Source organism: Dendrobates tinctorius, unplaced genomic scaffold (genome assembly GCF_039654945.1).
Source record: "Dendrobates tinctorius isolate UK_male_01 unplaced genomic scaffold, ASM3965494v1 ptg000063l, whole genome shotgun sequence".
NCBI lineage: Eukaryota > Metazoa > Chordata > Amphibia > Anura > Dendrobatidae > Dendrobates > Dendrobates tinctorius.
This window is the reverse complement of record NW_027361731.1, coordinates 21,697,592-21,721,717: the sequence shown is the minus strand read 5'-3', so window position 1 is coordinate 21,721,717 and position 24,126 is coordinate 21,697,592. Positions and strand designations below refer to the sequence as shown.

General features: G+C 48.0%; 1 protein-coding gene across 4 annotated transcripts in view; it reads left to right on the top strand.

The window, feature by feature from the left end:
• The first annotated feature begins 144 nt into the window (after positions 1-144).
• The window catches only part of LOC141094204 (uncharacterized), a 228,984-nt gene continuing 205,002 nt past the window's right edge, over positions 145-24,126 (top strand). For 2 of the 4 annotated variants that reach the window (XM_073579985.1, XM_073579983.1), the window contains exon 1: positions 186-336. In XM_073579985.1, coding sequence (XP_073436086.1) covers positions 259-336 — 78 coding nt within the window. In that variant the 5' untranslated portion in view covers positions 186-258. Of the gene's footprint in view, positions 337-24,126 lie in introns of all 4 variants that reach the window. The other 2 variants (XM_073579989.1, XM_073579984.1) reach the window with 2 other exon arrangements.

Here is a 24,126-nt window from a genome sequence, read left to right as displayed (position 1 = left end):
TCACGTCTAAACAACATAAATACGCTTTTGTTTTTTTGGATTTGGAATGAAGAGGCGCCTGTAATGGTGCTACAGTCTGAACTCCACATTTTAGGTTATTGCTCTCAGCTAGCAGCACCAACCCAGTAATTTGTTGTGGTATTTTCCATAGTATTTTGTATGATTGTACATAATCTCACCTTCTTTCCACTCAGGTTCCTGATAAATTTGATCTTTTACGTTGACATCTACAACAAAATCTGTCTTGACCCTTCAAGGATGGATATGGACACAGACAAGATGGCGGAGAGGATGTTACACCTCACCCTAGAGATCCTCTTCCGGCTTACTGGAGAGGTGAGAGATTCTGAAGATGTCACATTACACTGTAATCCAGGTGTCTGGATGCAACGAGCAGAGATCACGAGGCAGAAACAGTCAGGGGGTGATATAATGCTATTTATATACAGCAGTAACTTCTAATCAATTAGTGTTAGTAGCTATGCAATCTTACAGTAGAGGGAATAACAACAGGATTAGAATAAACAAGAAAGTCTTTCACTAGTTAACGTTAGTGTCCTTTTCACAAAGGTGGTGTGCCCAGTCTTGGGAGTCACCACGTGAGTTCTCACTCAAAGCTCTGGCGCTACCGGAGGTCAAAGGGTTTTCCCATTTCCCACCTATTCCTGATGCAGTCTATTAAAGTCCATTGAGTCTCCCACACACCAACCGGCCCGCTCCCAACCTGTACTCCAAGTCCCAATTGATCCCAGTACTGTTGATGATAGCTGGAAGTGACGGCCCTGCTTACTTGCACCGTTCCTCTGCAATTGCAGGAGTGCCTCTCCTGTTGTAGAAGTCGGCAGAAGTCTCTCAGGCTCAAGTCGGAGAGGACTAGGCGTCAGTTCTTGACAGGCGAAGTCAGGCCTCAGAGACTTGACCAGCGCAGGGCGCAGCTTCTGGCTCTCACCAGTGTAAGCCATTCTTGTTAATATCTTCTGGGGAATCCAGACCTTGCCAGGCAGTGAACAACACCTGGGTGGCGTAGATTCCCTGCTGAGGCCTGCCACGCTGGTCTCAGTGGTGTCTCTGGAGCATGTCTGCCCCTCTCCCTTCCCTAGTGCCAAATCTCCTCATGTATGGGTGCGCAGGGCTTTTATAGCAGGGAAGTCTTTCCTGTGGGTCACCTGATGCAGTCCAGCACATGAGGTCACTCCACTTGCAAACCTTCCAGCATACTTTGGTTCCACTTGATTTCAGCTGGCCAGCAGATAGCAGCCTCTCCTCATCAATGGCACCTCCTGCAAGAGTCCTCCAGATATGTCATGGCCTCTTGTTACATTTTTCCCCCTTTTTGCTCACCAGTCCTCAGGCGAGTGTAATTCTTTCGAGTTCGACGTTCCCACAGGTAGGCTGAGTTCAGCCAACAGTTGAATGCACTGTCATGATCCAGCGTGGATCTGACAGTTTAAATGGACAAAGTGAACTTTTTTTCCTTTGGCTAGGTGCCAAAGTGGGTTGATTGCCCCCGGTGGCCATTAGAATTATTACACGTGGTGTCGTTCATTCTAGTTGCCCCGGTGGTGGTGAGTGGTATCGCACTTTAGTTCTTTGGTTAAGTGCACGTGATTATGTAACAGGTGTGAATGCTCTATAAATGAGTGTCAGGTGTATCATTCACTGTTGGTGATATTGATTGTGTTCGTCATTCACAAGGAAGCCTGAGTGGTGGAAGGAGCTGAACATGAATCCTGTGCAGCCCAGCCAGAGGGGACGAGTGGCAGCTAGGTGGTCTGCAAGAAGGGCTGGCATGGCGTAGTGGAGTCACAGTTTATGGTGTTGGCAGGAAGTGCTTGCATGGCTTGGTGGAGTGACGACTATGGAGAAAGTTGCACTCAGCATGCGGGACTTGGTTGCTGAGAGCTGGACTCAAGCATGCTGGACTTTTTGGGCAGGAGCTGAACTCATCTTTGGGACTCTGTTACTGGACAGCTGCAACTGGTGGTGGACTCTGCACTATGGTGAAGGATCCAGTTATGGTGATGGATCCGGTTGGAGGAGAAGATGCACACAGGTGGTGGGCTCTGTTGCTATTAGCGTACACAACAGAGCAAAGCTAAGCAGTGTTTCCTCTGTTTTGTCATCTTTCCTCATGTGTGTTTTAGTGCAGTGGTGGGATTAGTTTCCGCACCGACCAATTCCCTAGTGAGGGTTTAGGTCAGGGCAAGCTAGGGTTTTTAGGTTCCTGTTGCACGCCCGGTGCGGAACCGGCATGGGGAACGTTAGGAGTGCAGGGACACTGGCTCAGGGGAGCTCAGGAGGTCTCCACTTCCCTATTCCCTATCGCAGGGCCCACCATTGTTAATGTTTCCCAGGTTTTCCTTATTGTTTAAATTCGCCTTACTGGAGGCGGGATTTCCAAACTTGTATATACGTGTAATGTCTAAATTCGCCAGTTGGAGGCGGTGTATCCACCTGCACGTGTTTATTATTTAAATTCGCCCCACTGGAGGCGGTGTATCCAGGGTCACGTGTGTCATATGGGTTCGCCTTGCGGTACTCGCTGCGACCAGACACACGTGACCGTAACATGCACTCCTTGATCTTCCGCTGCAATGGCATCTCCGGTGAACTAATCAGCCCTGCAAGCCATTCTTCCTCTTCCTCTAAGACTCTTTGCGTGACCTCAGCCACTTCTGTTGGGAACCCAGCCTTGTTGTGGTCTTCTGCTTCAGAAGAGCAAGGTCGAAGCATATTCCTGTGCAACACCCGAGGTGCCACAGCATCATTTCCCTCAGGAAAAACCTTGTAGACTGAGTTATTCGAGTGAATCTTCCTCACCACTCGGTTGGTTACCGCCTCCCAACGATGATCCAGCTTGTTCCCGGGTCATTTTGCCTGCACCAATACATGGTCCCCTGGCTGAATTTGTCCTCCTGACACTGGGGATCGACTTGAATATTCAACTTTCCGAAACTTCTGCTCAACCAGGTTCTGGATTTGTCATTTCCTTAAATACAATACAGGTCAGCCATCACACGCCCCTGGAAGAAGGCCCTTAGTTGGAGTGAATTCGCTTTAGTCATCTATATATGTGAAGTGATCAGTCATCACCAAGCAGTACCTATAGCCATTGTAGGAAGTTCCAATCATCTGATAGGCGATCATCAGGACCTCTAAAGGTACAGAGGTTCAGATAGCCTGAATAGGAGCCCTCTGTTCCGGGGTTTGTTCAGCTCACACCTGTGACATATTCGTCAAACTCCTTCAACCTTCTGCCACAGGTGAGGCCAGTACACCAGTCGTTGCAGCCACCGAAAGGTCTTCTCTACACTGAAATGGGCACCCCTCTCATGATCTTCTTTAGCCAGCTATACTAACAGCGCTTCTGGAGCCATCACTTGCCAGGTAACATCGAATTCTTGAGGGAGTTGAATCCTTTGGCACAGCAGGCCATCTTTTAGGAAGAGCCTTTCCCACTGGCTCAAGATCTGCATGACCCTTGGGGGTGAAGTAGCCCTAGCTTTCTAATCAGACCTTTGCATCAGAGCGACCCACTTCCTCAACTTTGCCAGCTCCAGATCGGACTGTTGCAGGTGTATCAACTCGTCCCTTGAACGGCCAAGAATTTGGGTGGGTCTGGGCTCTTCTCTAGACTCCTGAGCGGTTACTACAACCACAGCGAATTGCCTAAAATGTGGGATCTTATCATCCTCAAGCTCTTCATCTATGTCTGTGTTCAGTCCTGCTTGGGTGACTCGGGATAAGGCATCTGCATGCATATTCTGGGACCAATAGGAGATCCTGTTCTGGTATTTAGACATTCTTGCTGAATGAACTGTTGCGGGGCACGGCTGGGGGAGCCAAATGTCAATCCATTCAATGGGGACCATGAAAAGAGGAAGCATTTTAGGCATTGACAAACAATGGCATTGACATCCCCTGAGGAACAAGTGTTACAGACTTTGAAACGCGTAGGGAATAAAGGGTTAACTTATTAACCTGGTTTGGATATGAAATCTGTCTGGCAGCGCACCTAAAAGTCCAAGAATTTATTCCAAAGAAACAATGGCATTGACAGATGCCCCAATCTTGGCCCACCCTGACTTCTTGCAGCCCTTTGTGCTGTACATCGATGGAAGTCTATAAGGACTGAGGGCAGTATTGGCTCAGGTACAATAAGGAAGAAAGTGGGTGATCACGTATGCCAGTAGGTCACAGATACACAGAGAAGTATCCAGACAATTACAGTTTGTTCAAACTGAAGTTGCTGGCTCTGGTATGGGCCGCTGAGTATTCGATGGGGTCAGAAATACACGTGTGAACAGACAACAACTCCCTGGCCCGCCTAGAAAATGCGAAGCTGGGAGCACTTGGGTGTTCCAATATGGCGGTGCCGTTTTTGTGCCGGCCGCGGTGGATTGTAGGAAAGCGACACAATCGCCGGAAGCTGTGACAGAGCCGATTGGCAATTATATATTAGATTACATACATTAAACATTATAGTACAAACACAATAAACTTAATAAACACGTTTAACCCTTAAAATTTATATAGTCCTCTTCCTGCCAAGTTATTCCATGCCAAACAAAGTTTGTCCAAATGAAGATTTTCCCAAAGAATGGTGACCCATTATCAAATACAGGGATTATACCAAAATTAGTATTGTTTATATGTTAACTTATTGAGTTCCTTTTAATGTAAGTACCTCACTCCAAGCATATGGTATTATTAATTTTAGCTTTCAATTCCTCCAATGTTGTGGGATTACGGTCTAACCAGTGTAATGTTAGCAATTTCCTGGCCAGAATGACAGTAGTCACAGGAGATCTAAAATTATTATTTATTTATATAGCGCCATTAATTCCATGGTGCTGTACATAAGAAGGGGTTACATACAAAGTTATAGATATCGTTTACAGTAAACAAATTTACAATGACAGACTGGTACAGAGGGGAGAGGACCCTGTCCTTGCGGACTTACATTCTACGGAATAATGGGGAAGAGACAGAAGGTCAGGGGTGCAGCAGCTCTGGTGGTGATGAGGCAGCAGAATGTCATTGCAGGCTGTAAGCTTTCCTGAAAAGATGGGTTTTCAGGTTCCGTCTGAAGGATCCGAGGGTGGTGGACAATCGGACGTGTTGAGGTGTGGAAACTGCTTCCAACCGAGAAAAGCCTCCAACACAACCTGAAAATCTTAGAGAAATTCAGCTCCACCTGGGCACTACCGGTCAACCTAAAGAAAACCAACATCATGGTGTTCCAGAAGAGAAAGAGAAAATCAGACCAGCACCCTTCATTTGCCCTTACAGGAACGGACAAATATACCTACCTGGGCCTAGAGATTCACCGGTCAAGGAGCTTCAAACAAGCCATAGAAACCCTGAAAGACAAGGCCTGCAAAACCTTCTATGCCATCCGAAGGAAACTCTACCATATGAAGCCACCAGTGAGGGTCTGGTTAAAAATCTTCGACTCTATCATCGCCCCAATCGTCCTGTATGGCAGCGAAGTCTGGGGTCCTCACACCTACCCAGACTGGTCAAGGTGGGATTCCAGCCCAACAGAAATATTCCACCTGGAATTCTGCAAGCACCTTCTCCAAGTCCATCGGAGCACCTCCAACAGTGCTTGCCGGGCCGAGCTGGGCAGATTCCCTCTACACCTAACAGTTCTAAAGAGGGCACTGTCATTTCGGGATCACCTACAAAGGAGCAATCAAGCTCCCATCACCATAAAGCCCTGACACATGTAGGTGAAACAGAAAAACCAGGATCCTCGGAACGGCCCACCCAAACCCAACCTGACCAGAACACCAATCACAACAACCTGACAAAAGGTGGAATCAGGAAGATGGTAGACGAAGGCCACGAGAGGTACGTAAGTGACTGGAAGAACGACATCATCAGCTCACAGAAACTGACCATGTACCGGAGTCTACAGAGAGACTACAGCCCCATAGCTGGAGAAACTCCCGGACCCCAGAGACCGCAAGATCCTGAGCCGGTATAGACTCAGTGCTCACAGTCTGGCCATCGAATCCGGCCGACACAGGCAGAGCTACAAGCCCAGGGAGGAAAGACTGCGCCAACACTGTGACCAGGAGGCCCTGGAGGATGAGACCCACTTCCTGCTACACTGCTCCAAATACTCAGCAGTGAGGGACACTCACTTCAGGAGACTCTCACATCTCTTCCCGGATTTCATCACCATGAAGGAGGAAGAGAAAACATATATCCTGCTGGGGGAAGAAGAGAGAGCAGTGGAGATAGCAGCGCAATATGTGAGCGAATGTCATAGACTGCGAGAAAGAGAACTATGATATGCCATGGACTTCTATGGCCCCCATCCTGGATCTGCCCCCATTGCCCCATCCACCTTCCCTATGCCATTGACTTCTATAGCCCCCACCCTGGATCTGCCCCCATCCACCTTCCCTATGCCAAGGACTTCTATAGCCCCCACCCTGGATCTGCCTCATCCCCCCCATCCACCTTCCGTATGCCATGGACTTCTATAGCTAAAACCTGGATCTGCCCCCACCCACCTTTCCTACAGCCCCTACCCAACATCCCTACAGTCCCTATCCCTATTCCCTTTTGTACACTTGCTTTGGCAAAACTAATGTGTATTTAGTCTTGCCAATAAAGCTTCTTTGAATTGAATTGAATTGAACTGCTGTAGCTGGGAGGCTATGAAGTATAACCAAGCGTTTGGAACTGCTAAGCCCCCATTATTCTTTCCGCTTTGCAGGATTTCAAGTTTAATTCTGGGTTGCTGTTTTTTCCAGATGGGTTCCCGAACAGCCCATGTATTTTATAAAAGAAAGATATAGGAATCCAAATCGGAGTATTATGAAGAAAATAAAGGAGTTGTCGCACAAGGTTCATTTTCAAAAGATTACTTCTTCCCACTGGAGACATCGGGAGGCAACACCATGTCTCCACCTTAGATCTAAATTTTAACAGCAGGGGGGCTAAATTATGTGCATGAAAGTTCTGAGGGTTAGCAGAGACTATTACCGCCAAATATTTCAGAGTTTACTATGTGAATTTGTGTATGCTCCAATCAGTATTCCTCTGGAAGAAGATCAACAGGCATAAATACCGATTTGCTCCAGTTAATTAGAAGGCCTGACCATTTTCCGCATGATTAATAATATCCAATACTGGACATAACTGGACAGAAGTGCCTAGGTCCCCCCAAAAAAGAAGCACATCATCCGCGTATAGAGAGATTTTCATCTCCATTGACCCACACCGAAATCCTGAGATTGTAGGATTATTTTGCATCGAACAGGCAAGTGGCTCTATGGCTATTGCAAAAAGAAGGAATGACAGGGGACAATCCTGCCGTGTTCCACTTCCCAGATCAAACGATCCCGATATATGGCCGTTAACCCGGAGTTTTGCCCTAGGAGAACTGTATAATAACTGGATCATTTAAATAAATTTATCACCGAATCCCATTCCCTTTAACACTGCCCACAAAAAGTTCCATTCAACGCTGTCAAATGCCTTGGTGGCATCTAAGGAAAGGATCGCCCTTTTTCCCGTGGATTTTGAACTAAGCTGCATCCCCATATATAACCGCCTTATATTATTTGAGTGGACATGTTTGGTAAATGCAGTTTGACCATCGTGTATTACGCTTGTAATCACCTTGGACAATCTATTTGCAAGAATCTTAGCCAGCAGTCTGACGTCATTTTGGAGGAGAGAGATGGGTCTATAAGAATCAGGCAGGGATGGATCCTTTCCAGGCTTCAATATCAAAAACACCACCGCCTCTTTCATAGATTCCAGGAGGTTACCAATTCTAATACTTTTTTTAAAAACTTCCTGTAAATTTGGAAGCAATATTTCTTGATATGTTTTGAAAAATTCCCCTGGTAACCCTTCTGAGCCTGGGGCCTTCTCATTTTGGGACCCCTGAATGGCCTCCTCCAATTCCTCAAGTTCAATTGGTTTGTCTAGTATATCCCTCTCTAGATTTGATAATTGTGGTAATGAAATGGTTGCTAAAAAGTTCTCTTATTTCTTCTGAATTGGTGAAGTTTCTAGAATAAATACTAGAAAAGTAATTATGCAGAGTGTGGAGAATATCTGCCTCCTCCTTAACCACGACCCCAGTGTCAGAGACTAGTCTAGAAATGTATGAGAACCCATTTTGAGCTTTAACAATAGTTGCTAGTGGATGACCCCCAGGGCTGGTGGGGTTCCTTCACTTTACTCGGTATCGGGCCTGTGTCTTTGAGGGGATGTGTCGCTGTGGCAATGATCCGGTCCGTGACCCTGGGTGTCCATGTATAATAGATGGAAATGAATATCTTTTGTGTATGGATAAGTTCGTGATGCCACCTGTGGTGTCTGGTCATAAGGGGACCAGTGCTGCAGTGCAGATCCTCTGGGACAGATGGTGGGGTGCAGCAAAATGTAATAGCTCTCCACAGGCAGAGCTGTAGTACCAGGGCAGTAGTAGTAGGTGTGAGGTAGATGTTGTAGTTTTAGGCACAGAGATGTAGCAGTGCTGAGTAGGTTGGCACAGGAAGAAGGCAATGACACAGCTGAATGCAGTTTCAATACTTTACTCACATTTCTGGCATAGACAGGTGCCCGCTTCAGTGCTGTGTCCTCCAGGTCAGGGGCTCAGCCAACTCCCAGGCAGATGGAGTACACCCTTCCAGCACTCCCTTCCGTGTGCATTTTCTGAACGTCTCCTTACTAACGCTAATCTGAAGTACTTGTAGTTATGGATTACACTCAAGTTCCTCTTTCTTGCTGTTACTCAGAACTCCACTCGCATGACAGGCAGCTGTAGCCTACTTCGGTTACTCCTTGCAATCATGTCCCGGCTCACACACGTTGCTACTGTGTCGTCGAGTCTTAGGTGGGAATAAAGTGGTCACTACTTCTATTCCTCCGGTTTCTGCTGTAGGATCATTAGTATCACACACAGCCTCGGATACTGGTGCCAGGCCTTTGGCGCCTTAAACTTAGTGAAGGGCTCTGCTCTAGCCCTAGTCCCCAGCTCTCTCGTCCTCACGTTCCGTCCTTTTCTATCTTTCTTCTGAAGAGCTGAGCTTTTTCTTTCTCTCTTTCCTTGCCAACAGCTCCAGCTCACAGGAGACTGCTGCATCTACATCCTTCCTCTCCTTCCCCCCCAAGGGGAACTGCCACAGAGACGTCCTCTCCCTGCTTCCCCCAGTGGGAAACTGACCTAACTTCCTGTCAGCTTTCCCCTCTTAGTGCAATCTAAGCTCCACCCACCTCCCAGCACCCTTCATGAACCAAAACAGCTGCCGTAAGGCTATGTGCACACAGTGCGTATTCTACTGTGGAATTTTTTTTTTTAAAACCTGCGGATTTACTGCATTTTTTGTGCGGATTTAATGCACTTTTTGTGCGGTTTTCCACCTGCGGATTTCTAGAATGGAGCAGGTGGAAAACTGCAGCTAATCCGCACAAAAGAAGTGACATGCTGCATTTTTCATTCTGCAGCAAATCAGAGCGGCAAAAATGCAGCATGTGCACTGCGGATTTTGCTTTACATAGGCTATAATGGTACTGTACATCACCTGCAGTTCTGCTGCGAATCCGCAGGGCCAAATCCGCTGTGGATCCGCAGCAGAATCCGCACCGTGTGCACATAGCCTAAAGGGTGCTCTGCTGTTCCAAGGTGTCTGTGCTTGGTGCTGCTGCTGGAGTCTGGTCACGTGCCACCATCTTACCTGAGGAGTAGGATACTACACCTCAGGAGGAGGTGCAGTACCCCTGTGTGGCGACTGAACCCTCAGGGGTGCCACACGAGCACGTGGATGGCACTTTCACCCTCCGTAAAATGTTTGTTTTGCAAAAAAAAAATGTTTTTGTGCAGCTAGTCCCAATAGGTGATTTTTGTGAGAAGTTTTTGAGATTCTTTCATATTTTCCACAGTGCTAGCTGCGGGGTTTGATATAAATTCCGATTATGCTAGGCCGACCCTGCTCTTGTAACTTTTGGGTGTAGTCTCTTGTTTTAGTTTTCCATTTACTAATTTCACCAATATAGAGCCCTCTAACAAATGCTTTCATGGCATCCCATACTATTAACCTCGAAGTGGAGTCCATATTAATGTTAAAGAATTCCCGCAATCTGTTGTGTAGAGAACCCCCAATAGTTTGAATCCAAAATGGGTTTAACCGCCATATGTTCTTGGTGACCAAGCCCTCCGTGCCCAATCTCAGTTGAACCCTTATGGGGGAATGATCCGACACGGTTCTTGGTAAATACTCAACCTCCTATACCAGAGATATAATATTCACATCTCCAACCGCCAAGTCAATTCTGGATAGCGAATGGTCAGATGTTGAATAACAAGAGTATTGTTTGATATTGGGGTGCTTAGTGCGCCAAATATCTATCAACTCCAGTTCCGATAGAAGTCTGGATAGAGAGGTACGTGAGGCTGACTCAGATATAGTTCCTGTATGAAATTTATCCCAGTACGGGTGTAAATACATATTTGTCATGATCCCAGTGCAGGGTTTTGAGCTGCACGTCAGGGGTTAATGTCTGGAGCTCAGTGCAGGTTTTGACCTGCACACCTGGGGTTAATGATTGTGGCCTCTCTTTGGTTCTGGGAGAGCTTCTTAAACCCCTGGGAAGCTCCAATCCCTGTCAGTTATACTATTGCCTTTGGCCGAGTGTGGTGACCTCTGTGTGCCTGTGCCTTGTTATAGCTTGTTTATATGGTTCTGACCCAGTTCTGTTCCCCGTTGTGAATTTGCCTGTTGATTCTGTACTGCGCTTCCCTCTCTGTGTATGACTCATTGCCTGTGATCTGACTACTCTCTGCTCGCCCCTCTTGTACCTTGCAGCTATCTCTGTGTATGAGTCATTGGCTACGTCCTGACTATCCTCCCTGTCTATGCCCCTTGGTAACTTTGTTCTCGCAGTTACCCTGCTAGGAGTTCTCTTGCAGCTCCTAGCTCTCGAGTTTGGGCCACGCCCCTAGCAGTCACGTGCTTCAGGTCCTGCTGCTCTGAAGTATGCATCTACTCGGCTGATGTCCGCTCCACAGGTATCTTTGAGCACAGTTCGCTTTACTCAGGACACACGCACTGGCTCAGTGAGCAAGTTCAGTGCAGTGTTCCTGACATTAGAACTGACCTTGAATTTTTTTTTCTCTCCTCACGTCTGCAGCATGGACCCAATGTGTGCTTTATCTGAGCAGGTGAAATGCTTGACTCAGTCGCTGCAGAAGCTTAGTTTGGAACACCAAGCTCTGGCCCAGTCCCAATGGCGGGTTGAGGACTCAGTTCAGGGGGTGCTTTCCGCAGGCTTCCAGCAGGTGGGGAATAGAGATGTCGTTTTAGTCCCACCCGAATCCCCGGTTAAATTGCCAGATACGTTTGCTGGTAACAAAGATGAATTCAGAGCATTTAAGGAGGGCTGTAAGCTCTTTTTCGCTTTGAGACCCCGCTCCTCTGGGGATGAGAAACAGAGGGTGGGGGGTGGTTATGTCCCTGCTTAGGGGGTCCCCACAAGCCTGGGCATTTTCGCTTTCCTCTTCTGCCCCTGAGAGAATGTCTGTGGATGCGTTTTTTGAAGCCTTAGTGCTTATTTATGATGAGCCTGATAGAGTGCGTTTGGCTGAGGACAAGGTGATGAGTGTCTGTCAGGGGAAGCACTCGGCCGAATGGTTCTGTACGGAATTCAGACTTTGGGCAGCCGAGATTTCTTGGAGTGATGCTGCCCTTCGGGGGCTGTTCCGTAGAGGCCTGTGTGAACGTCTGAAGGATGCCTTGGCACTGCATCCTCCACCTTACTCCTTGGAGGATGCCATGACCCAAGTGGTTCACATGGATCGCAGACTGCGGGCTAGAGGCGTTATGCAACTGGAAACACCATTATTCTTCAGTTTAGATGAGACCCGGACTCTTCCTGTGGCTATGGAGGTGAGTGCTGTTACCTGTGAGGAAAAGGAAAGAAGACGCCACCGGGAGAAGCAGTTGTGCTTCTATTGTGGGGAATATGGACACTGGAAGAAGGACTGCCCCTCCTGTCCGTCATCCTCCAAGATGGCGGGAAACGACTATGTCTGGGTAGTAGTCGAGGAGTCTACCCAGACCTTTAGGTACATTTTTCCTCACGTGCAAAAATGGTGCTGCAGGTTTGAACTAGAACTTGGTAATGGTCCGGTTCAGACTACTGCTTTTGTTGACTGTGGTTCTGCTGTGAACCTGATTGATACCAAAATTATGTCTCTTAATAAGATAGGGACAGTCAGGCTTCAGGATCCTGTTAAACTTATGGCAATTGACTCGTCCCCTCTTACCCAGGACGGTATATGTTGCAGGTCTGAACTTTTTTCTCTAAAAGTGGGTTCCACTCATGTGGAAAAACTAAGTTGTCTTGTGCTAGATAACATGCCTGCAGGATTGGTACTTGGGGATGCCTTGGCTTCAACGCCATAACCCTACCATTGATTGGGTTACAGGGGAGATCACTCAATGCGGATGCAAGGATAAATGTGGTAACCTGGGACATCTTGTTAACGCTGTTAAATCCGTATCTGTGTCGTCTGTCGGTCTGGAAGGTATTCCGGAGTACCTGAAGGATTTCAAAGACGTTTTTTCCGAAAGTGAGGCTGAGGCGCTGCCACCACTTAGACCCTACGATTGTGCCATTGATTTAGTACCCGGAGCCAAGTTACCTAAGGCTTGATTGTTCAATTTGTCTGGGCCTGAGCGCCAAGCCATGAAGGAGTACATAGCTGAGAGTCTGCGCAAAGGGCATATCAGGACTTCTGTGTCACCTCTGGCTCGGGATTCTTCTTTGTGAAGAAGAAAGATGGTGGTTTGCGGCCGTGCCTCGACTTTTGGGAACTGAACAAGATAACGGTTAGGAACACTTACCCGCTTCCCCTCATCCCAGACTTATGTAACCAGTTAGCTGGGGCCCAATGGTTCTCCAAGTTAGATCTCCGGGAGGCCTACAATCTGATAAGGGTTTGGGAAGGGGACGAGTGGAAAACTGCGTTCCTCACATCAGAAGGACTCTTTGAAAACCTGGTAATGCCGTTTGGGTTAACTAATGCACCCGCTATTTTCCAGAATTTCATCAATGTTGTGTTTTCTGACCTGATAGGCCGTTTTGTTATTATTTATTTGGATGACATTTTGGTGTATTCCCCGGACAGCCAATCTCACTTGCAACATCTACAGACAGTTCTCCAGAGACTCAGGGAGAGCAAATTGTTTGCTAAATTGGAAAAATGTTCGTTTTTTGTACAGGAACTGTCTTTTTGGGGGTTGATTGTGTCCGGTGAGGGGTTTCGTATGGATCCTAAGAAGGTGCTGGCGATCGCTGACTAGGTTCAGCCTCGAGATCTCAAGGGGCTCCAGCGCTTCTTAGGATTTGTGAACTATTATCGGAGATTCATTAAAGGTTTCTCACAAGTGGTTAAACCACTCACGGATCTTACCCAGAAGGGCGCTGATGTAAAAAATTGGTCTGTACTCGCTAAGGAGTCCTTCTCAGCTATTAAGAAATGTTTCTTGTCCACCCCGGTGTTGGTACAATCAGACCCGTCCAAACCATTCATTGTGGAGGTGGATGCTTCTGAAGTGGGGGTGGGGGCTGTGCTGTCCCAGGGTCCGGCCAATATCTTTCCAATGCACAAGATATTGAAGAGCACGACGGACCAACCTAGAGTCAACAATTCGTTCTACCTCGTACTCAGACTGCCCGTCTACCAAAACCGGTGGCAGGGAAGACAATGATCCCTCCCCACAGGACCCCACAGGTTTCAAAAGGGCCCTATGGAACACATTGGGTGGAGTGAACATGGTCCAACAGACTTGTTCACATTGTGCATGTCACATGTGTGTTTTTAATCCAGTTTTTTTCATGCTTATGCATGATTTGAGAGACCCCACCCCTCTCTTGTGTGACATGCACACAAGGAGCTGTCTTGCATCACGTGCCCATACCAGAAAGCGCCTGTCTTAATCCTGCTCATTTAGACACAGTTCATATGTTCAGGTATTAAATACATTAGATAGGGACTGCTTCAATACGGGTTACCTTGACGTTGGTGAGGCAGCTTGGTATACATTTTTTTGCAAAAAAAGTATAGACTAAATACCCAGTGTTTGTTATTACCTTTTATCAGCACTTGCTGACTACTGTTATATGTCTTATTGCAAGGTATTTTTGCACATTTGTCATTCTGTGCTTTTTGTTTGTGTTTCAGTCAGGGTGGAGTGAACATGGTCCAACAGACTTGTTCACATTGTGCATGTCACATGTGTGTTTTTAATCCAGTTTTTTTCATGCTTATGCATGATTTGAGAGACCCCACCCCTCTCTTGTGTGACATGCACACAAGGAGCTGTCTTGCACCATGTGCCCATACCAGAAAGCGCCTGTCTTAATCCTGCTCATTTAGACACAGTTCATATGTTCAGGTATTAAATACATTAGATAGGGACTGCTTCAATACGGGTTACCTTGACGTTGGTGAGGCAGCTTGGTATACATTTTTTTGCAAAAAAACGTATAGACTAAATACCCTGTGTTTGTTATTACCTTTTATCAGCACTTGCTGACTACTGTTATATGTCTTATTGCAAGGTATTTTTGCACATTTGTCATTCTGTGCTTTTTGTTTGTGTTTCAGTCAGGGTGGAGTGAACATGGTCCAACAGACTTGTTCACATTGTGCATGTCACATGTGTGTTTTTAGTGTCCTGCGCGTGCAAAGGGGCACGCCAGGCTCAGGCGAGGCAGAGTCCTGCGCGTGCAGAGAGGCACGTCAGGGTCAGGGTTCCAGGACAGGGTAAGGGCCTGTGCGTGAAAGAGGGCACGACAGGGGACATGGCAAAGCCTGCGCGTACTTTTACAGAAGCACGGGGAGGTATGCCATGGGCAGGCGAGCGCCTGCGCGTGCTTTAGAGAGCACGCAGAGCACAGTGCGGAAACAGCGTGAAGTGTAAGGGAGCACAGAGGGCACGGCTGGGGCACTGGCTAGCTGATCGGGCTGCGGCACTGACAGACGGCAAGACTCCAGCAAACCCGACTGAGGCATGGCAGGCGACACAGCTGTCACTGACTGACCTGCTAGGGCGGGCATGGCTGAGGCACAAACAGGAGGCTAGGAAGGCCAGGCGCATGCAAAGAGCATATGAAGCAGCAAGGGAAGACAAGACAAGAAACCAGGCAGAGCTTAGACAGAGTACAGAACCAGGGACGGAAGCATAGGCAGAAACACGGAATCAGTTCAGAGCAAGAATAGAGCTAGCAGCGGAGCGTAGGCCGAAGCCCAGAGCCGGGCCAAGGGAGAACCTTGGGACTAGCCTAGAAACGTGCAAGAGAGCATAATAGGAAAGAGTCTAGCAGCGGAGCGTAGGCCGAAGCCCAGAGCCAGGCCAAGAGAAGACCTTGGGACTAGACATGGAAAAGAGCACAAAAGGAATGAAAGGAGGGATGGTGCGTGTGCCAGGGAGCTCTACAGAGCACCATGGGAGAGAGCGAGGCAGAGCAAGCAAAGACTGAGACCATAGGGAGGAACAAGGCAGAGCAAGGCAAGGTACGAAACAAGGCATATCGAAAACAGGCAAGGCAGAGAATAACAGAAGGACTACAAGTCCAAGCAGGACAAGGACAAACATGGCACAACGGACAAACATAACACAAGGCACGGGACAAGAGATGGAGTACGAGAACGGAGCGTGTGCAGAGACGCACGACAGAGCAGAGTGCAAGGGCACAGAATAGAGGGAGCGCCCCACAGACCAAGCAGCCATGCAGGGACACCACACAATACTCAGGCCCTGAGCATAGGAAGGGTCGGTCTAATATAGGGCATAGCACCTCCTCTTCCGGGTCAGGACCAGGGGAGAACTTCCTAGTTCAGATGCTCCAGGATCACAGAGCGCAGTCACCTGATCAGGGTTTCAGACATGACGAGATGATCACAGAACCAGACAGTGCAGGATCCTAGGAAAGATCACATGATCAGAGTTTCAGACATGACGAGATGATCACAGAACCAGACAGTGCAGGATCTTAGGAAACGTCACATGATCAAGGTTTCAGACATGACGAGATGATTGCAGAACCAGACAGTGCAGGATCCTAGGAAAGACACATGATCAGGGATTCTAGACATGACGCGAAGATCACAGAAGGCAAAGCAGAAACGCAGGTATCTTGCAGCTCAGCAGACATGAGATGAGTGTGCACACTGCTCTAGGGAACAAGCAGGATAGCAGACATGAGATGCGATGCACACCGCTCCAGGGTCATGAGGTAAAACAGACATGGCGAACATAACAGACATGGCGAGCATGACACTGGACAACGTTTCCGCATTAGGTAGAGCCGCCAAGGGTCCAAAATGTGCCTGCTTATTAAACCTGTCCACCACTACCCAAATGACGGTATTACCCTTGGAAGGGGGAAGATTGGTGATGAAATCCATGGACAAATGGGTCCATGGTCTATCAGGAATTGGCAGTGGCACCAATTCACCGGCCGGCTGGTTATGGGGGGTTTTTGCACGGGCACATACATCACTAGCAGACACAAATTCCCCAACATCAGAGGCTAAAGAAGACCACCAGAATACCCTAGCGATGGCCTTCAGGGTAGCCGAGATCCCTGGATGACGCAAAAAGTTTATCCACCGGCTTAGCCAGAGGGGCAAGAGACTGAGCTTCCTGAATCTCCCGCTCCAACACATTAGAACTACCTGCCACCACCACCCCAGGCTGAAGAATGGAGGATGGAGGTTGGGGGGGACACCGGATCCAGACTGTGTGACAAGGCATCAGCTCTGACATTTTTGGATCCTGGCCGAAAAGTGATGGAGAACTGGAATCGGGAAAAAAAAAGTGACCATCTAGGCTGTCTAGGAGTCTACCTTTTAGCTGACTCAATGTAAGCTAGGTTCTTGTGGTCCGTAATTACAGTTATAGGATGGACAGCCCCCTCCAAAAAATGCCTCCATTCTTCAAAGGCCAACTTCATGGCCAGAAGTTCTCGATTCCCAACATTATAGTTTCTCTCCGCAGGGGAGAATATCTTAGAGAAAAAGGCACAGGGTCTCAAATTAGTCAAAGTGGCGGATCCTTGGGACAACACCACCCCTACCCCCACCTCTGAGGCGTCCACCTCAACAATAAATGGTTCAGACGCGTCCGGTTGAATAAGAATCAGAGCAGACATGAAACATTTTTTTAAAAACTGAAACGCTGCTATCGCTGCAGCTGACCAATTCTTGATATCGGCCCCCTTTTGAGTCATATCTGTGAGAGGTTTAACTACCTGTGAGAACCCCCTTTTAAACTTGCGGTAATAATTAGCAAATCCTAGGAAACGCTGCAGAGCCTTCAAATCACAAGGTTGAGCCCAATCAACAATGGCCTGCACCTTATTAGGATCCATGCGATACCCCTCAGCAGACACAATGAATCCCAGAAAAGACAGTTCCTGAACAAAAAATAAACATTTCTCTAGCTTAGCAAAGAGACAGTTCTCCCGAAGCCTTTGGAGGACTGCTCGAATATGACCAATATGAGCCTGTTTATCAGGTGAGCAGATAAGTATGTCATCCAAATACACAACCATAAAACGTCCAATAAAATCAGAGAACACATGATTGATGAAATTTTGGAAGACTGCTGGCGCATTGGTCAGACCGAAAAGGCATGACCAAATTCTCAAACAACTCTTCAGTAGTGAGAAAAGCAGTTTTCAACTCATCTCCCTCCCGGACCCGGATAAGGTTATATGCTCCCCGTAGATCTAATTTCGAAAACCACTTATCCCCAGACAACTGGTTGTACTAATCAGGAATAAGTGGGAGGGGGTAAGTATTTCTCACAGTTATCTTGTTTAACTCTCGAAAATCGAGGCATGGGCGCAAACCACCGTCTTTTTTCTTTACGAAAAAGAACCCCGCCGCCACGGGAGAGACAGAAGGATGAATGTGTCCCTTACGAAGACTCTCGGAAATGTATTCTTTCATAGCAGCCCACTCGGGACCCGAAAGGTTATACACGCGGGCCTTGGGCAATTTAGCACCTGTAACCAGGTCAATGGCACAATCAAATGGGTGGTGTGGTGGTAAAACTTCAACCTATTTTTCAGAGAAAACATCCGTATAGTCCTTCAGGTACTCCAGAACCTTCCAGACCAACGGACGACACAGACACAGTAGCAAGACATCTTTCAGAACAATTAGGTCCCCATTTAACAATATCCCGGGAACCCCAGTTAATAATCGGGTTATGCCTTTGCAACCAGGGAAACCCTAACACCAGGCCAGCAGAGAGGTTATCCAAAACAAAACATGACATACGCTCCTGGTGAAGGGCCCCCACCCTGAGGGTGAATTCCTCAGAAACAAAATGGAGACCGTTCTTGGTGAGAGGTGTAGAATCAATGGCCATTATTTTTATAGGAGTCTCCAACCTAACTGTCCCTAATCTACAGCTGGCCACCAGCTTGGAGTCAATCAGGTTCAAGGATGACCCACAGTCCACAAAAGTCGAAGTAGGGAAAAAGCAGTTCTTAACACCAAGTTCCACCTTTAACAGTATCTTAGAAAATGAAGAAAGGGGTACCTGAGAGTCTGAGTGACCTCCAAGATGATCACCCAGACTCAGCCGCTTGTTAGTCGTTAGGCAGGAGGGGCAGTCCTTTTTCCAATGTCCAGAATCACCGCAGTAAAAACACAGTTTTCCAAAGCGCCGTCGTGTCCTTTCTTTCTCTTTGAGGTCGATGGTTCCCATTTCCATGGTCTCCAATGTAGGACCGGCTCCACTTCCTTGGGAGAATAACGGGGTCTCAATCTGCATCACTCCTCTCGCCCGTAGCCTGCGATCCATTCGGACGGCCTGTGTCATAGCCTCCTCCAGGGAATCAGGCGGAGGGTGGAGAGCCAAGGCATCTTTCAGATGTTCAGACAGGCCCCGGAGGGCGGCATCATCCCAGAAGACCTCAGCAGCCCAGCGTCTGAACTCTGAGCAAAACCACTCGGCTGAGTGCTTCCCCTGACATACACTCATCACCATGTCCTCAGCCATACGCACCTGATCAGGCTCATCATAAATATGCCCCAGGGCCTCAAAAAATGCATTCACAGTCATACGCTCAGGGGCAGTGGTCGGAAGGGAGAAAGCCCAAGCCTGGGGGGCTCCCCTTAACAGAGACATAATGACCCCCACTCTCTGACTTTCATCCGCAGAAGATTGCGGTCTTAATGAGAAAAAAAGCTTACAGCCCTTCTTGAAAACTTTAAATTGCTTTTTATCTCCAGAAAAGGTATCTGGTAATTTAACCGGGGACTCAGGGGAAACTAATGTAACATCTTGAGCCCCCGATGATAAAACCCCCTACACAGTGTCAGCGATCAGCTGCTGAGACTGAGCCAGGACTCATTCCCCAATGAGTTTCTGAGACATCTGAGTCAGGTGTTTTACCTGCTCAGAAAGAGCGTGCATAGGATCCATCACATACACAGGAGAAGGAAAAAAAAAAAAAAAAGGTAATGGTCAGTTATAATGTCAGGATCCTGTCAGCGTCGGCAAACTGCCACGGCTGAGCAGGGTGACTTACCCACACTACGGGTGGGCCCGGGGTCCGATACTACAGTGAAAGTTCAAGCAGACAGGACCTGCGACACTGAAAGTAGTAAGGAGTACAAGGACCTACGATCATGTGACTGCAGGGGGCGCGGCTTAGCGTCCTACTGCTGCAGATGTAATATACTTACTGCATGGATACTGTAGTAGAGGAGAGGGAAACGCAGGTCAGACAAGCAGAGGTCATACACAGAGAGGGCGGCGCGGCACCAGAGGGACGAGCAGAGAATAGTCAAGTCACAGGCAGAGAGTCATACACAGAGAGGATAGCGCAGTACAAGAGGGACAGGCACAACGCGTAACGGACGGAACCGGATCAAAATCAAACAAGCAACAAGTTATCGGGCACAAGGCACACGTACGCAAGAGGTCAACTAACTCAGCCGAGGGCAGGAGTATAACTGACACTGGACCTAGGTCGAGAGGCCACTAAATAGCCGCCCTCTGCCAGAGAGAGGCAGAAACAATTAACCCCTGTCTGACCAGGACGGGCCAAAGACAAAACCCCGTCCTGGATCATGACAAGTTGTTTGTTCCAGATTTATTGCGGCCTAGACTTCTGCAGGCGTTTCATGAGTCTAGGCTGAGTGCTCATCCAGGTATCACGGCCACTAGAGAGGCAGAAGCCAGGGGGTTTTGGTGGCCTTCACTAAGGTCCGATGTCAAGAAATTTGTTTCTGCTTGTGGCGTGTGTGCCCGTTCCAAAAGCTCGCATAACTGGCCGGCTGGGGAACTCATACCTTTACCGGTTACTGATAGGCCATGGACTCATCTTTCCATGGATTTTATTACTGGCCTTCCACCTTCCAGGGGCAATACCGTGATCTGGGTGGTGGTGGATAGGTTTTCTAAACAGGCCCATTTCATTCCCATGGCAGCATTACCCTCAGCAGAAACATTGTCAAGGTTGTTTGTGCAGCATGTGGTCCGATTGCATGGGGTACCCCTGAATGTTGTGTCTGACAGAGGTGTGCAGTTTGTGGCCAAATTTTGGAGGGCGTTCTGTATGAAATTGGGCATCTCACTCTCCTTCTCATCGGTATATCACGCAGAGAGTAATGGTCAGATTGAACGCACCAATCAATCCCTGGAACAAATTCTCAGGTGTCTGACCTCACCCAGACAGGAGGATTGGTGTGATGTGTTACCGTTGGCGGAATTCGCTTTTAACAACCGGGTGAGTCAGTCCACCAACATGTCCCCATTCCTGATTAACTATGGGTTTAATCCGCATTTTGGGGAGTTTTCACGGGTGGATTCCGGTTGTCCAGGGGTAGAGGGGTCCGTTCAATGGTTTAAAAACCTCTAGGCTGAAGTCCAGCGTAATATCTCTCGGGCCCAGGGGAGGTAGAAATATTTTGCTGACAAAAAGAGAGCCTTGGGAGACATGTTTCAGGTGGGAGAGAAGGTTTTGCTTTCCACACGTAACATCAACTTAAAGGTACCATCAGCTAAGTTGGGACCAAAGTTCATTGGTCCGTACCAGATTATGGAGATAGTCAACCCAGTAGCATATAGGTTGCGTCTCCCCACCTCCTTAAAAATATCCAATGTGTTCCATAAATCTCTGCTGAAATCCGTAGGGTCTGTCAAAGAGGACTCCGAGCCTGTTGTTCCTCCAGTGCTAGTGGAGGCTCAATTGGAGTATGAGGTCGGACATATTGTGGACTCTCGGCGGGTGCGCCGCTCTTTGCAGTACCTGGTCCACTGGAAGGGATATGGACCAGAAGAGCTCTCATGGGTCCCTGCTCGCTCTGTGCATGCAGATCGCCTCGTTCTGGCTTTCCATGCCAAGTACCCGGGGAAGCCTGGGGGTCCAGAGGCCCCCCCGTTGAGAGGGGGGTACTGTCATGATCCCAGTGCATGGTTTTGAGCTGTACGTCAGGGGTTAATGTCTGGAGCTCAGTGCAGGTTTTGACCTGCATATCTGGGGTTAATGATTGTGGCCTCTCTTTGGTTCTGGAAGAGCTTCTTAAACCCCTGGGAATCGCCAATCCCTGTCAGTTATACTTTTGCCTTTGGCCGAGTGTGGTGACCTCTGTGTGCCTGTGCCTTGTTATAGCTTGTTTATATGGTTCTGACCCGGTTCTGTTCCCCGTTGTGAGTTTGCCTGTTGATTCTGTACTTCGCTTCCCTCTCTGTGTATGACTCATTGCCTGTGACCTGACTACTCTCTGCTCGCCCCTCTTGTACCTTGCAGCTATCTCTGTGTATGACTCATTGGCTACGTCCTGACTATTCTCCCTGTCTATGCCCCTTGGTAACTTGGTCTCGCAGTTACCCTGTTAGGAGTTCTCTTGCAGCTCCTAGCTCTCTGGAGTTTAGGCCACGCCCCTAGCAGTCACGTGCTTCAGGTCCTGCTGTTCTGAAGTACGCATCTACTCGGCTGATGTCCGCTCCACAGGTATCATTGAGCACAGTTCGCTTTACTCAGGACACGTGCACTGACTCAGTGAGCAAGTTCAGTGCGGTGTTCCTGACAATATTGAAATCCCCCATCATGAGCAAAGGCACGTGTGGGAGTGTGGAGGAGAGAGTGAGAATTTTTTTCAGCACCTCACCGGAGTAAGGTGGAGGGATATAAATGGCTACTATAAGGATTGGGGTATTATGTATAGTACCAAATACAGAGACAAAGTGACCCTCTGAGTCTACCATGATTTTGATGCATGTGAACGGGATGGCTCTATGAACCAGAAGACTCACTCCTCTAGAGTGCGTGCTATAGACTGAATAATATTCAAATGACATCCATGACCTATGCAGGTAGCTGGTCATGTATACAGTAGTTCCCTAACCCAACTGCATATAAAAAAGCTAATAACCCATATAAACAACTTAATAGACATTCCTCTTCTAATAAGAGGATTGAGGCTTTCCATGTTCCTGGCGTCGTGTGACGGGCTGCCTCTGTTGTTGTTATGTAGCACACCGGCCATGGGAATTCCAGCCTCCCCGCTTATCTAAACAGGTATTAAGTAGCTACCTGCCATAGAACCGACTGGCAAAAATTGAAAAATATTATACGCAGGGAAGGGGTAAAAAAGAAGCCACAACCGTCCGCTTGTGTCAGGATCACACAGTTCTCAGGGGCGCCTGTTCCGTAGGTCTTTTTCATCATTGTCCAGCCACACCAAGTCATCATGCGGGGTCACAAAGAGACTCGGAGTCTAGCAGGATAAAGCATGGAGTAGGGCACTTGATTAACTCTCGGTCTTTTTTTAATATCAAAAAATCTTTGCTCGCCTTTTTTTGTATTTCTTCAGAAAAGTCCGGATAAATGGAAGTTTTATATCCATTAGTAGAGAGATCTTTAAGTTCCCTGGATTTTTAAGAATAGCGCCTATGTCACGGTAGTGCAGCATGCGGCTAATGACTGGATGTGGGGGACCACCTAGTTTGAGGGGTCTGCTGGGCACCCTGTGTGCTCGTTCAATTGCAAAAACTGACGAGAGTGCCTCCTTTCCTATGGTATTATATAGCTACTTTTCAAAAAATCCCTCAGGATCCTTTCCTTCCACTTGTTCGGGGACCCCCACCAGCCTTATATTATTTCTGCACTTCCTGCGTTTCAGCCGACAGTAGGGAAATGTTCTGCACAGTTTTCTTAACATCTCTAATGATTTGAGGCATTTTATCCTTCATGCATCCAACCCTCTCCTCCACCTCCTTCACTCTTTCATTTACCGTATGGAGGTCCTGTTTAATTCGGGGGTGTATATCCTCCTTCATGCTACCCATTTGTTCACTAATCACTGCTGTTAGACAAGGAGACTGCTGCAAATACATCTCTCATAGTTGGTTCAGGGACATCATCCTGTGAGGGAACCCATAGCCCAGACTTGCTCTCTTTGGTCTGCGGGGGTGATCCAGACTTGCTCCCTTTGGTCTGCAGGGGTGATCCAGACTTGCTCCCTTTGGTCTGCAGGGGTGATCCAGACTTGCTCTCTTTGGTCTGCAGGGGTGATCCAGACTTGCTCCCTTTGGTCTGCAGGGGTGATCCAGACTTGCTCCCTTTGGTCTGCAGGGGTGATCCAGACTTGCTCCCTTTGGTCTGCAGGGGTGGTCTTTCCTCACATGATGTGAGTGTCTGCACCATATTCCCATCTTGTAACTCTTTTTCCATCCCTAGTTGCTTCTCAGTTCTATTGTGAGCATTTTCCAAGCCTGATTGTGACTCCAGCTGCAGGGGAGTCACAGAGCCTCTTGTTTTAGTCTTGCAACAGCATCTGCTGCTCTTTCTTTGGCTGTAGTGCCTTGTGTAGAAGCCATTTTGGAGGATTCATCTTCCCTCGGCCGGGTCTCCTTCTCTCCCACTTTCCTGCTGCGTGTCATGATTTATCTCCACAGCGTTGTCCCTGGAGCACAGACCACATTTAGAGGGGACACACTGGTCAGTTCTGGGCTGTATGACTTAGGCTAAAGCCAAGTAACCAAGGATATTTCAAGATGGAAAGCAGGAGCTGTGTAAAACATTTCTTCTTCACCTGCTGTCTAGGCCATGCCCGCAACA